The 11345-nt window shown below is 37.2% G+C and overlaps 2 protein-coding genes across 6 annotated transcripts in view; one reads left to right on the top strand and one right to left on the bottom strand.

Moving 5' to 3' along the window:
• Positions 1–650: 650 nt before the first annotated feature.
• On the top strand, positions 651–2750 carry LOC122084981 (uncharacterized protein At4g33100-like). Of its 2 annotated transcripts, XM_042653396.1 has the most exons (4): positions 651–1550; positions 1867–2175; positions 2263–2347; positions 2486–2750. In XM_042653396.1, exons 2-4 carry the CDS (start codon positions 2090–2092, stop codon positions 2576–2578), a joined length of 264 nt encoding a protein of 87 aa, XP_042509330.1. In that variant the 5' UTR covers positions 651–1550; positions 1867–2089; the 3' UTR covers positions 2579–2750. The 2 variants fall into 2 exon arrangements, with proteins under 2 accessions (XP_042509330.1, XP_042509329.1); XM_042653395.1 differs by having other exon boundaries at positions 651–2175.
• Positions 2751–2993: 243 nt separating this feature from the next.
• LOC122084980 (glycerophosphocholine acyltransferase 1-like) overlaps positions 2994–11345 on the bottom strand; it is a 10053-nt gene continuing 1701 nt past the window's right edge. The window contains exons 1-9 of one of the 4 annotated variants that reach the window (XM_042653392.1): positions 9825–10062; positions 9594–9713; positions 9372–9429; positions 9170–9270; positions 7393–7488; positions 7202–7295; positions 4330–4570; positions 3842–4207; positions 2994–3335 (exon numbers count right to left, since the gene is read on the bottom strand). In XM_042653392.1, the coding sequence (XP_042509326.1) occupies positions 3844–4207; positions 4330–4570; positions 7202–7295; positions 7393–7488; positions 9170–9270; positions 9372–9429; positions 9594–9713; positions 9825–9902 (1152 nt within the window). In that variant the 5' untranslated portion in view covers positions 9903–10062 and the 3' untranslated portion in view covers positions 2994–3335; positions 3842–3843. Of the gene's footprint in view, positions 3336–3651; positions 4208–4329; positions 4571–7201; positions 7296–7392; positions 7489–9169; positions 9271–9371; positions 9430–9593; positions 9714–9824; positions 10063–11345 lie in introns of those variants that run through there. The other 3 variants (XM_042653391.1, XM_042653394.1, XM_042653393.1) reach the window with 3 other exon arrangements.

The following is an 11345-nucleotide window of genomic DNA, read 5'->3' as shown; positions in this document are numbered from 1 at the left end:
TTTTTTTTTTTTTTTTAATGGAAACTATTGACTTATTATTCTTGACGCTTTTTTTTAATGGAAACTTTGATGAAACATTCTCTTCACTTTAAATGGCATAAGCTCAATAATTACAAATATGGAAAAAAGGTAGGGCGGAGTGTGGCCCTTGCACCTAAATGCATCGGGTGAAATGACCAATCTAGCCCCCATGAAGTGGAAAATGATATATATGCTGATGTTTTCTCATGTACTTCCACTGGCTCTCGCATATATGCAGAAAACACATTACCCCATAGAAAACATTTTCCATTAAAAAAATTCATTTGTTTTTAGTTTTTCTTACTTCTGCTCATTTTATTTATATTTCAAAATGCTCCACTTGTTTTGGGTAAGATGAGGTGGAAAAGTAAAGAGGGAAAGTAAAAAAAAAATCCTTCCATTCTTCTTTCCATTAAATAAATAATAATAATAATAATAATAATAATTATTATTATTATTATTATTATTATTATTATTATTATTATTATTAATTTAAAATTTAAAAAAAAGAAGAAGAAGAAGAAGAAGAAGAAGAAGAAGAAGAAGAAGAAGGAGGAAAAGAAAAAGAAGAAGAAAAGGGAAAGGGGAAAGTTTCAGAGTGTAATATGCCTTTTTTTGTATGTTTTGTGTTAGACCCACTATGGTTCAGAGTGTAATATGTGGTGCTGGATGGTAGCAAATTTAAAGTTTTGTAGAAGAGAATTCAATGAAATTCAGGATCAAAGTAGGGTTAGATAACAGCCAATTAACATGGCCTTTTTAGCACCACAGCTCACCATCTACTCTAGATGATTGTTATTTTTATATAGATCCTGTTCTTCTAGGAATCTTAAATAGATCGATTTTATTGGAAAGGTGGCAAAGCATTATTCTAACATTGATTGACCGGATAAACGAAGTCCCTCTCATATCTCAATTCTCCAGCGCCGCCTTTTTGGCTTCTTGCACTTTTAATACGAGCTTTCGGGTTCACCATATCTCAAATAATTGGAATCCTGTAATAATAAAACCTCTTTAAGATATATTTTGGATAGTAAAACCTCTACAAGAAATATTTTGGATAATCTATTCTCACATTCAATCTTGACCTAACCAGAAAGCTTTCAGGTTTCCCAAAAATGATCGTAGAATTCGGCTTCTTCTTCAAGACTTCAAACCACTGGACACAATTCTACCAGTCTTGATGCAAAATGTTGGTACGAACACACCTGAGTGGTGATCTCTCTCTTTAAAATAACATTTTTATCTGTAAGATGAGATAGACGTGAGGTCTTTGTCAGAAGGACCCCTCTCTCTCAATAAAATTTTCTGCAAGATGAGATAGATAGGTGTGAGGTCTTTGTCTTATGGAACCCATTCATATCCATCCAAATCTATTAAGGAGAAGAATTAGGAGCGGGTGGGTGGGTTAGACGGGATGGGATGCTTGGGTAGATTTCTGGCCACTGCACTGATTCTAGAATCTGAAGTCAGAAGCTGAAGCTGTGATTTAGAGCTCAACCAAACATGTTGACATCGTTCTTCATGAGGTAAATTTTTGTTCCCAGCTACAGGTGGATTACGATTTCAATACATTGTTTAAAGACTCGATTCAAAATCCAAATTTTACCAAACAAAAGCTGAATTACAAAGCTACAGAAGTGGAGATGCTTAAATTTCCCTGCCCTCTATCTTTCAATTCGTCAAGATTGTTTGTTACCCAAGTAGTACAAGGTTAGCGAATCCAACAGACAATACAGTAAGTGGAGTTATTCAGCTCTGAAACTGCAAGCCTTGGTTGCAAGTTTAGATGAATTATTAATGGTTTAGGATTTCTGGGTTATTACTAATTATTAAAACCTGAAGTGGCAACCGAGTGCAAGTGAAGTTGTGATTACAGCGAGTAGGAGCCACTGCCCAGGCAGCGAAGAGGAAGTTTGACCAAAAAAAATAAACAAACCAAGCAGGGAGAAAGAAGCACTGGTGACTGGTCGGCCAGGCCAGGCCAGGGCAGAGGAACAAGCAAGAGGTCCTGCGAGTAGGAGATCCACGAAATCAAGGAAGACGATTAGTGTATATACAGTGTAGTATGGGGATCAAGAAAGACAAGAGGAGTGCTTCTGCAACATCGCCCTGTGCCCATCTCAGATCTGCATACCACCAATGCTTCAACAGGTCAATTTCAACCGGGTTCTCTCTCTCTCTCTCTCTCTCTCTCTCTCTCTCTCTCTCTCTCTCTAAATATTGATAATGATAAAGCAGGTGGTACTCGGAGAAGCTCTTGAAGGGCCAGTGGGACAAAGAGGAATGCGTTTCCGAGTGGCAAAAATACAGAGTCTGCCTCTCTGTACGTGTTTTAATTGTCTCCTTTTTCCTTTTTATTATTTTTGGTAGAAATCTTTCCTGGTTATCTCTCTATTCAAAAAATCAAATGAAATCAATTCTGCTCTTTGTTTATTCTCTCTTCCAATCTTCTGTTTCACAGCAACATTTAGAAGATGGACATCTGGGCCGCTTCCTCAAAGCCGAAGCTATGCTCTATCCTCCTGTCGACCCAGATGATACCACCACTTCCTAGTAATATTATAAATCATTATAGGCCTTCATCAGATCTTTTCTACTCACTTCTTTTTGTTAATATAGTTTTGGGATCCTCAGCTTTAGCTTGGAAGAATCAGTGATGGAGGAATCATATGTATTGAGTTCATGTCTCAGTATGCTTTAAAGGAATGACTTGTCTCAGAATATCAGAATTTGCTTCACAAGCTTATTATATGATAACTGATAAACACACTCCAAAAAACACAATCTGTAATTCTATTACTCCTTAACTACGGAAATGTAACCAAGGCTTGAGAAGAGTCAGAACCTCAAATACCTTAAAATCAAAGAACCCCTCAAGGAAAGTCTTCGTCGCGTGAAATGCCCGAACATGATAACTGAAGAAAAGGCAGCCCTCAAGTAAATTTCCTGCATGACGAATCACTTGGAGGTAAATTCAGAAAATCCTTTCGAATGGTTTCAGTAATGATTTTTTAAGAGCATCTAATATTTTAGATCTCAGCCACCCAACCAAACCCCTAGCAGGAAAAGGAAAAAACTGAAGGTAGAACAAAAGAGAGAAGAGGGTAGTACGACACTTCATTTTTTCTTGAATTGGAAATGTAAAACCATCCATTCTTCTCCATTTTTATATCCGAAAAGCTCTGCCACTGAGATGAAGAATGTCAGCCAATAGGTAATCCAGTTATACCGCTGAATGTTTGGCATAAGTTGACTTCATTTTTGGATAGAGAGAAGCCATGGTCTAGTCCATTCTCTTAAGCCACTCTTCTCTGCAAGGAGCATAACTCAAGTTCTAGTTTCAGGCAAATCAGTTAAATTGAACAGGCCAATTCAATCATGAAGCAAAATATCAAATATTTTCTTTTGTCAGAAGGAAAATACTAAATACACAAGGATTAATGCCCATGCGATCTTGCATGGCAAGAATCCACTGTTAAAGAGCAACCCATCCATGTACAGATATGGATCCTACAACACTTGTGGCACTAGCACTCCCCTTATCAGAGACTCACTTGAAATAAATAACCTCACCACCTGCTGTTGCTACCAGCATCAAAAGTCTAAAAAATGCTATGTCCTACCTGGTTTGTGCTTAATGCATCTAATTTACAAGTCAAAGGTTAACAACAGAATCATCAGCATTAAATTGGTACAAAAACAAATGAAAACTTAGGAACAAAAATTCTATTCTGCATCAAACCCCCCCACCCTCAAAAATAAAATAAAGAATTGTTAATGGTGAAACAGAATGTTACAAGGCTTTATCTGTACACACTGTTATGAATGATCAGCCTCAGCCGAGTGACTAGTTCCTGTCGAATTTTCTACCATGGTGACAGTCTGGTCTGGATGGGTTGATATAGGCTGCATCGCCAGTTTCTTTTTCTCCTTGAGAATCACCTGTCTTGGCATAACTTCAAGTAGGAAGCTTCCTCCATTCCATATGGATGCAGAGACTTTGAGTATTTGGAAAATCACATGAAGCTTGTAAGACAAGAATATGGGAACAGTGAGTGCCATGGTTGCAACAGTGAACAAAGCCTGGAACAGGATATACATGAACATCCGATTTTGATCCCCAAGCAACCCACTTAAACGCCACCATATGTTGTTTGCCTTTTGTGCCTTCTTCGAGAGCTCCCTATCAAGAACAATAAACTTTGGAATAAAACAAGAGCAGAGATGAAAAAGCTTGATCAAAGAACTAGCCCTTCAGCCCAGTTAGACTATGTGTCTTGGTCATATATCAGAGAAAGAGTGAACCTGTAGGAAGTCATAACTTCAGGATCCCTTAATAGCCTCTGCCGGCGCAGGACATTAACAATGAGAAAATAAAGAATCTGCCATAAGGTGTAAGCAACTAGGGGGACAACAAACAGCCATATCCACAAGTAGGATTTGCTTTCCACGTAAGGCCATGAAGCTCTGTGACCTGCATCCTCATCTGGATGCATGGCTTCAAATGTTGCTGGATCCCACCACCGAATAACAAAGAAGACAATCCCTGCATTGAAGGATACGGAAGCAGATATTATATAACTAGATAATTCCATAAAGAAAAACATGTGATCTACTTATTTTATAAGACTAAGATAAACTTCCCTAAATTAAATAGTAGTATCTTTCTTAGTTGGCTCCAGAACAAAACCAAATGGGATCTCGATCAATCGATCGACAAGGGGACCAATAGCCACAAATAACAATCAAGAGCTTATGGTCTTAGCCATCAAGTCATCTGACAAAATCTTGCACATCTCACTTTTGTCATTCACTTAAGGGTAAGTATGAGAATATGACACTCGAAAAGAACCACCAGTGACCACAAACCGTAGACCAACTTTAGGCGATCCTATCAGCCATCCTCCAAATCCCGTTTGAGGTGCTGAATATAAGCTTACTCCCCACCTCTTCATTGCAATCAAATAAGAGTTGGTGAAATTTTTTTGGTTAAATCAAGCACGCCTCATCTGCCAATTTACTACGGGAAAAAGGCCACTGGCAGAGGCACAGGGAGAATACTTTTCAGCTATCTCATCCATTAGGCATGTGGATTGATTTCTTGGTCATTCTAATAATTAGGTAGGCGGGAATTCCCTTGATTGCCAAATGAAAAAACTTCCAAAGCATTGCTGCAATGTCTGGTTGAACTGAGAATGAACACATTGTTGGATATGGACATGGACATTGTCATGTGGCAAAAAATCTGAGGCAGATGGATCCCTACACCGGACCAACAAACAAAAACCATTCTAAAATCGGAGCCTCCTTCCTCCATCCCTGTCTTCCCACCGCCTCCCATGTACTGGAGCCCAGTTATCCAATTTGGGAATCAATTAGGTGAACAAAGTACAAAGTACACACGTTTTAGTCGTGAAATTATCATCTCCAGTTCATAATCTATGAAGCTAACCCCAAGGGGTAGCTCAGTTGGCAAAGATCAACCCCTCACCATTAAGAGGTCATGAGTTCAACTCTCCTTAGGGCCTACCTATCAAAAAAAGAAAAAATTAAAAAAATCTACGAACCTATCTCTTCCTACTCTTTCTCTCCTCTCACTTCTAAGATGGTCAAAAGGGATTATGGTCTCAAGGCTGTTGATCAATTTCCAGTCATTTCTCTTTCACTAAATTCTTTTCTCAACACCACCCCTCAAAAAATAAAGGAAGGCATAGGAAAGTTTTATGCAGATACAAATAGCAAAAATGATCCCATTTTTCAATACAAATCATCCAATGTATAAATGATGAATGCTGTAAAGGGCCAACTGATGCAGATTTATCACCAAAATGGGCTTGTTTTCTTAGGAATAAGTCTATGGTTGGGTTGTATGCATGTTGGGCCTTTGGTCCAAGGGTTTTTTAATGTAATAGGCTACTTTAATAGTTTAATGAGCCTAAACCATGGTAATAGGTCTAGTAGTGGTTTGGTTCATTAGTTGAACCAGTCATGGGGTCAATAAGTGTTTAGAAGGTACTTTTACTTTTACTTTTACTTTTACCTTTTTACTTTTCTAGAAAGGGGGAGGGGAATCAACTCACTTTTGTAAGTAATGGTGGGTGAAGACTTTCCCATACCAACTTTAAGAGGTGATGATTTTTCCACCTTTGGTAGTTGGAAGGTGAAGACTTTCCTACCCCAACTTTAATAAGTGAAGACTTTCTACTATTGTTAGTTGGAAGTTGGGTATGTAATGTTTTGTTGAGTTGGTCCTATAAATAGGGATCAATTGTAAGCATTCAAAAAAGAACTCAGAATTTGAAATCAAAGTTTGCTTATGCAACTCTCTTCTTGTGTTTGATCAAGAATCTCTTGTGTTTGATCAAGAAATCCCTTGTGTTTGATCAAGGTAGGTTGGTGTTTGATCCAGTCGATCCACCTTGCGGTGTGAAGCCCGGGTGTTATATTATTGTTTATTGTTCCATCTTTTTTATCTTTCAACAAGTTTTAGCAATATCCTATTCTCCATATCTAGAATTCCCTATTCTCTGAGAAAAGATCCTACCCTGGTACTGTTTTGAGCTTCCTCAATTTCAGTATTACATCACCAACCCAAATAAACGACAGAAAGAACAGAAAACGTCAAATAATTCTATGTATCAGATAAAAAAGGGAGGGGAGTGCTCAATATGCCTCACTGACAACTCAATTTTTAAATAAAAAATAAATCTTAAATAACACCTTCTTGCTAACTACAATGCACAGAAATAAGCAAAAAGAAATGTTACTGGATATCTTCTATTCAGTTACATGTTAAGGGAGGTCAGAAATCATGATTCGGAGAACATATCCATTAGTTCAGGAATTTTCAATATCCCAAAAAATGAAAATACTACCGAGACTGTATATCCTTAAGAAAACTTTAATAAGTTCATAACAATTTTATTCACCACATACACATACACACACACACACACACACACAAAAACAAAAAAAACAAAATAAAACAAAACAAAAAACTAAAAACTAAAAAACAAAAAACAAAAAACAAAAAAAGGAAGATTAGTAATAATTAGAAATACCTAAAATATACAAAATAAAAGCGATAGAAAAAAAGAACAGCTTATGTTGCTTCTGTAATCCAATTACTAATTCATTAGCTTGTGTCACTGCTAAAAGAAGAGATATGCCTCCTCACCAGGTAAAAGATGTATGAGGACACTAACTATTTTGTCAAGGGAGCTGAAAACCAGACTGCACCGCCAAACAATTAATGCCCATGCTAATGGTCCCTACAGAAAGTCAGCAACATTCTGGATGTCAGGACAAGGAGAAAACTAAACATAATCACTCAGACACAGCAGCAATAGGGCATGACCATGCCCTTACCTCTGCAAATGAGAAGCAAACCATAAAAAGCTTTTCATTTCTTGGATAAACCAGAAGCATGACCAGGAAAATTGTATTGGCATAGTAGCAGAAATCCTGCACAACCAAGGAAAGTTGTGAGACAATACATGGAAGTATGGAACATTCTAGGAAATTACTGCTCGGAAATAATTATCATCTAAATCCTGCATATTATATTGTTTGTTTTGCCAATATAACAATTTTAACCATTGATGTTTTCTTTTTGAGCAATCAGGCTTAAAAACTCTAAACAGTTGAGCTCTTACTCAAATTACAAATCATGAATTCTCCTTTGAGACTGAACAGTCAATCACAAGCCTCTTAATTTGCAGTTCTACTTTTTAATGGAATTATATGACCAAGTTCATAGTATTAATGGTACAATATAAAAATAATAGCAGGAAAGATCTATTTCTATAAATTCTAGTTATAGTATAAGCATATCCTATGGTTGTATTTTAATCCTAGTGTTCTACAGTTTTGTCATCTGGATGCCAAGAAAAACCAAGATAATATAAAAAAGCTGAAAATGCTACACAAATTTATTAATTCCATGAGACTTAAAATGCCTGAAGTACTAAAAAATTATTTAGCTTGACAAAGCTAACACTAATAGTATGATATCAAAGCATTCAAAGACAAATAATTCAGTTGACGCCCAGAAATCCCAGCCATTCACACTTTGTTATCACTAAAAGCAGAAATGTCTCAATCTTTGTTCCATTTCTATGTACTAAAAATAAATTTATCTTGACAAACCTAACACTAAGAGTATTGTACAAAACATCAAAAGAGAAACCATTTCAGCCTATTCCTAGAAATCCCAGACATATACACTTAGGATCCCTTAAAACAGAAATATGTTCTCAATCTTTGTTTCCTTTTCTATGATACTATACTCTGCTGCAGACAGGTTCATAAAAATTACCAATCAGAGCATTGTGAGGGTAAGAACGATCACTGGGAGCAGATAGTAGTTTGAAGATCAGCAATGCCTGTGTAGTAAGTATGAAGACATAAAACATCGCGATCTGTCTTTAGAAAAGAAAAGAGGATGTAGAGGGACAAAGTTTAGGAGATAACTCTGACCTTTGGTCCAAGCTTTTTCACTCATGATCATAATAAGAAAAGCAATATACTCTAATTTGAGTGGAGAAGAGCATTATGCAAACGTGAGAATGGAAGTTCACTTTTGAGTTTTTGTCCTGCAATGTGGCATTCCTACACAACACTCAAAAGTGCACAAGGGCCTAGGTTCATAACACTTGACTGAGGATATACACATAAAAGACTTGGTAGCCATAAAACCAAAAATCAGATTAAAGGCGCCGATGTAATGTGATGAGCTGTATAACTTTCGAAAGCCAGATTTCACTAATATGAAAATTAAACACAGTGAAGATTGTGGAACGAAGTCTAGGGTCATGTTCACGTTCAAAATTTCCAATGCTGTTATGATTCATTAACTTTGTTATGTATATTATTCTTCGGCAGATCCAGTTTCTTTTGTTCGTATCCAACCTGAAGATTGTATGAACACACCATAGATGCACTGTTTCATTTTGAAGGTATCTAATCAAGATAAAAAAAAAAATACAATAAAGACACCATCGACTAGAAACAAGTATTTCCTAGTGTATACCAACAATATCACCAAATACATAAACAGATTGTGTAGTTAACTAATGTTCTATCTGTAGTCAAACCGACAAACATTTGAAAAACACACAAATGCTTGCAATATCTAAGCACTCACCAGAAGGTAATAATGCCATTTCTTGTACCGATAGTATATCCAACGTAGAGGAACGAAGATGACATAAAACAAACAGTATATGTATGGAATATCTTGCGGTCCTGAAATTGGGAATTTCAAGTAGTAAATAAGGACAAAGAAATTCCTTCTGGCTAACTGTTCGATTAATTAGAGGCTAAATCTGACTATATACTCTACTCACTCGATCCCAGCAAGAAGCAGAAGGCACCGAAGCCCATAACCCCCATAAGGTGGGTCACCTAGGCATCAGAAAAGGGAAAAGAAATCACATATACTTAAAAATCCAATAAAAGAAAAGAAAAAGTTTAGACAAACCGATCAAAAGCATGAAGAGAACAACAGAAAAACAAACAAACCAGTTGATAAAGAAATAAGTGCAATGAAATCTGCTATAGAGGCATACTTTGGTGATAAATCTTTCATGTTCTTCCGCTTGCTTAGCTATTTTAATCGCTTGTTTCGACAAGATCTCCTTGGTCTGAACAGCTTGTTTAGATAACATCTCCCTTGTCTGCGCAACTTTCTATAATCCAAACAAATCACCAAATCAAAAAATCAGAACGAGAAAAAACAAAATGAAGAAGTGGCCAGGTCTATGGAGATCTGAAAAATCACGAGTAAAGAAACTCCCCACCTTAGTACGGTCGATTAACTTCTGATTCATCGTTGCAGATGGATCTCGCTCGTCGAGAGGGTCTTCGTGGTTCGACATTGTCTCCACTTTTGCCTCTATTGATTCTCCCGTACTTGTTCGTATCTCGATTTTCGATTCTGCGAGGGACAGAGAAAGGGGAGAGGGAGCAAAAGCTGCGGGAAGCTCATGTGCTTCAAATATCTTAAGTCTCAACGATCAACGAAACGGGGACGTATTAACCAAAGGGCTCTCTCTGTTTAACCGTTACACGTATATATATATAAATATATATAGACATACATGGCAGGCGTACTTAGACCATTAAACATGTAGCCTAATGAGGATAATATAACTTAATTACTGTATTTAATCTTCAAATCGAAGCATCATCACACCTCTAACCCGACAAAAAAACACACCAATGAAATGAGTCACGTGCTAGCAGGTGGCGTGTGTACATGACCGATGCAAGAAGGAAACCCTGTCTCTAGGGGTGTCAATCGGTCGGTCCAGCTCGGTTTTGGTCCGGGTTGAATCGGTTTCGGTGTGAGAAAGTTGAAACCGAAATCGAACCAATAAGGAAATTTCGGTTTCGGTTTGGTTTCGGTTTGTCTTCGGTTTCTTAAATCGATTTGTAATTGGGTTGGTTTTGGTTTTTTGTCCAGTTTGGATTCGACTTTCCATACAAATGTTTACAAAACTATGCAAATTTTGATTTTTTTAATGAATTTTGGAGTGTTTCGATTTCTTATCGGTTTGGTTTTGGTTTCGGTCTGGGTTTTGAGTCGGTTTCGGTTTGGTTTCGGGTTCATCAGGTTTCCGGTGCGGTTCGGTTTGGTTTTGGGGTTGTAATACTCCAAACCGAACCGAACCAATAAGGCTTCGATTCGGTTCGATCCGTGTTATTATCGGTTCGGTCCGATCGATTTTACCGGTTCGGTTTAAGAATTGACACCCCTACCTGTCTCCATTCTCCAAGCAACACTTTGACCGGGTGTATGTTTGACCCGATGGACCCGAAGCCATCCAAAACCCGTCTACAAATTTCAAAACCCTTCTTTTTTTATTTGACAATAAAATTCATTCAAAGAAAAAAGGAAGGAAATTCAGTAAAAAACAAGTTCTAGCTCCTAACTGCTAGCTCTATATTCTATTTTTCATTATTATTATTATTATTTTGCTACGTTTATCCTATTGAGCTCTGCTGGCCAATGGCCAACCTCTACTAGGCACTAGTAGGGCCAACAATCATCTATTCCTACATATCCACTCACACACGATTGTATATGAGAGGTCTCTGGGTATCGGCTCATCAAGCTGAAGCTGCCACTATTAAGCTAAGCTAGTATAATCTACTCTATTACGACATTGTTTGGTCAATTTAAAGATTACAAATATCTTAGAAAAATTTTTGAGATTCGTAAAATACAATGAGCAGCTTCCATGGTGCCATCATCCTTGATCTATAAGAAAAAATGAAGGTAATATTTTCACAATCAGTTCAGATTGTAACATTTGTGA

The sequence above is a fragment of the Macadamia integrifolia genome, chromosome 7 (assembly GCF_013358625.1).
Source record: "Macadamia integrifolia cultivar HAES 741 chromosome 7, SCU_Mint_v3, whole genome shotgun sequence".
Taxonomy (NCBI): domain Eukaryota; kingdom Viridiplantae; phylum Streptophyta; class Magnoliopsida; order Proteales; family Proteaceae; genus Macadamia; species Macadamia integrifolia.
The sequence above is the reverse complement of the archived record's forward strand: the minus strand, read 5'-3'. Positions and strand labels throughout refer to the sequence as shown.

What these genes read in the sequence shown, in the direction of transcription:
- LOC122084981 (XM_042653396.1), top strand. Translation starts at nt 2,090, where the DNA reads ATGGGGATCAAGAAAGACAAGAGGAGTGCTTCTGCAACATCGCCCTGT. An exon ending in TACCACCAATGCTTCAACAG is followed by an intron (nt 2,176 to 2,262) that starts GTCAATTTCAAC and finishes ATGATAAAGCAG; the next exon opens with GTGGTACTCGGAGAAGCTCT. An exon ending in AATACAGAGTCTGCCTCTCT is followed by an intron (nt 2,348 to 2,485) that starts GTACGTGTTTTA and finishes TCTGTTTCACAG; the next exon opens with CAACATTTAGAAGATGGACA.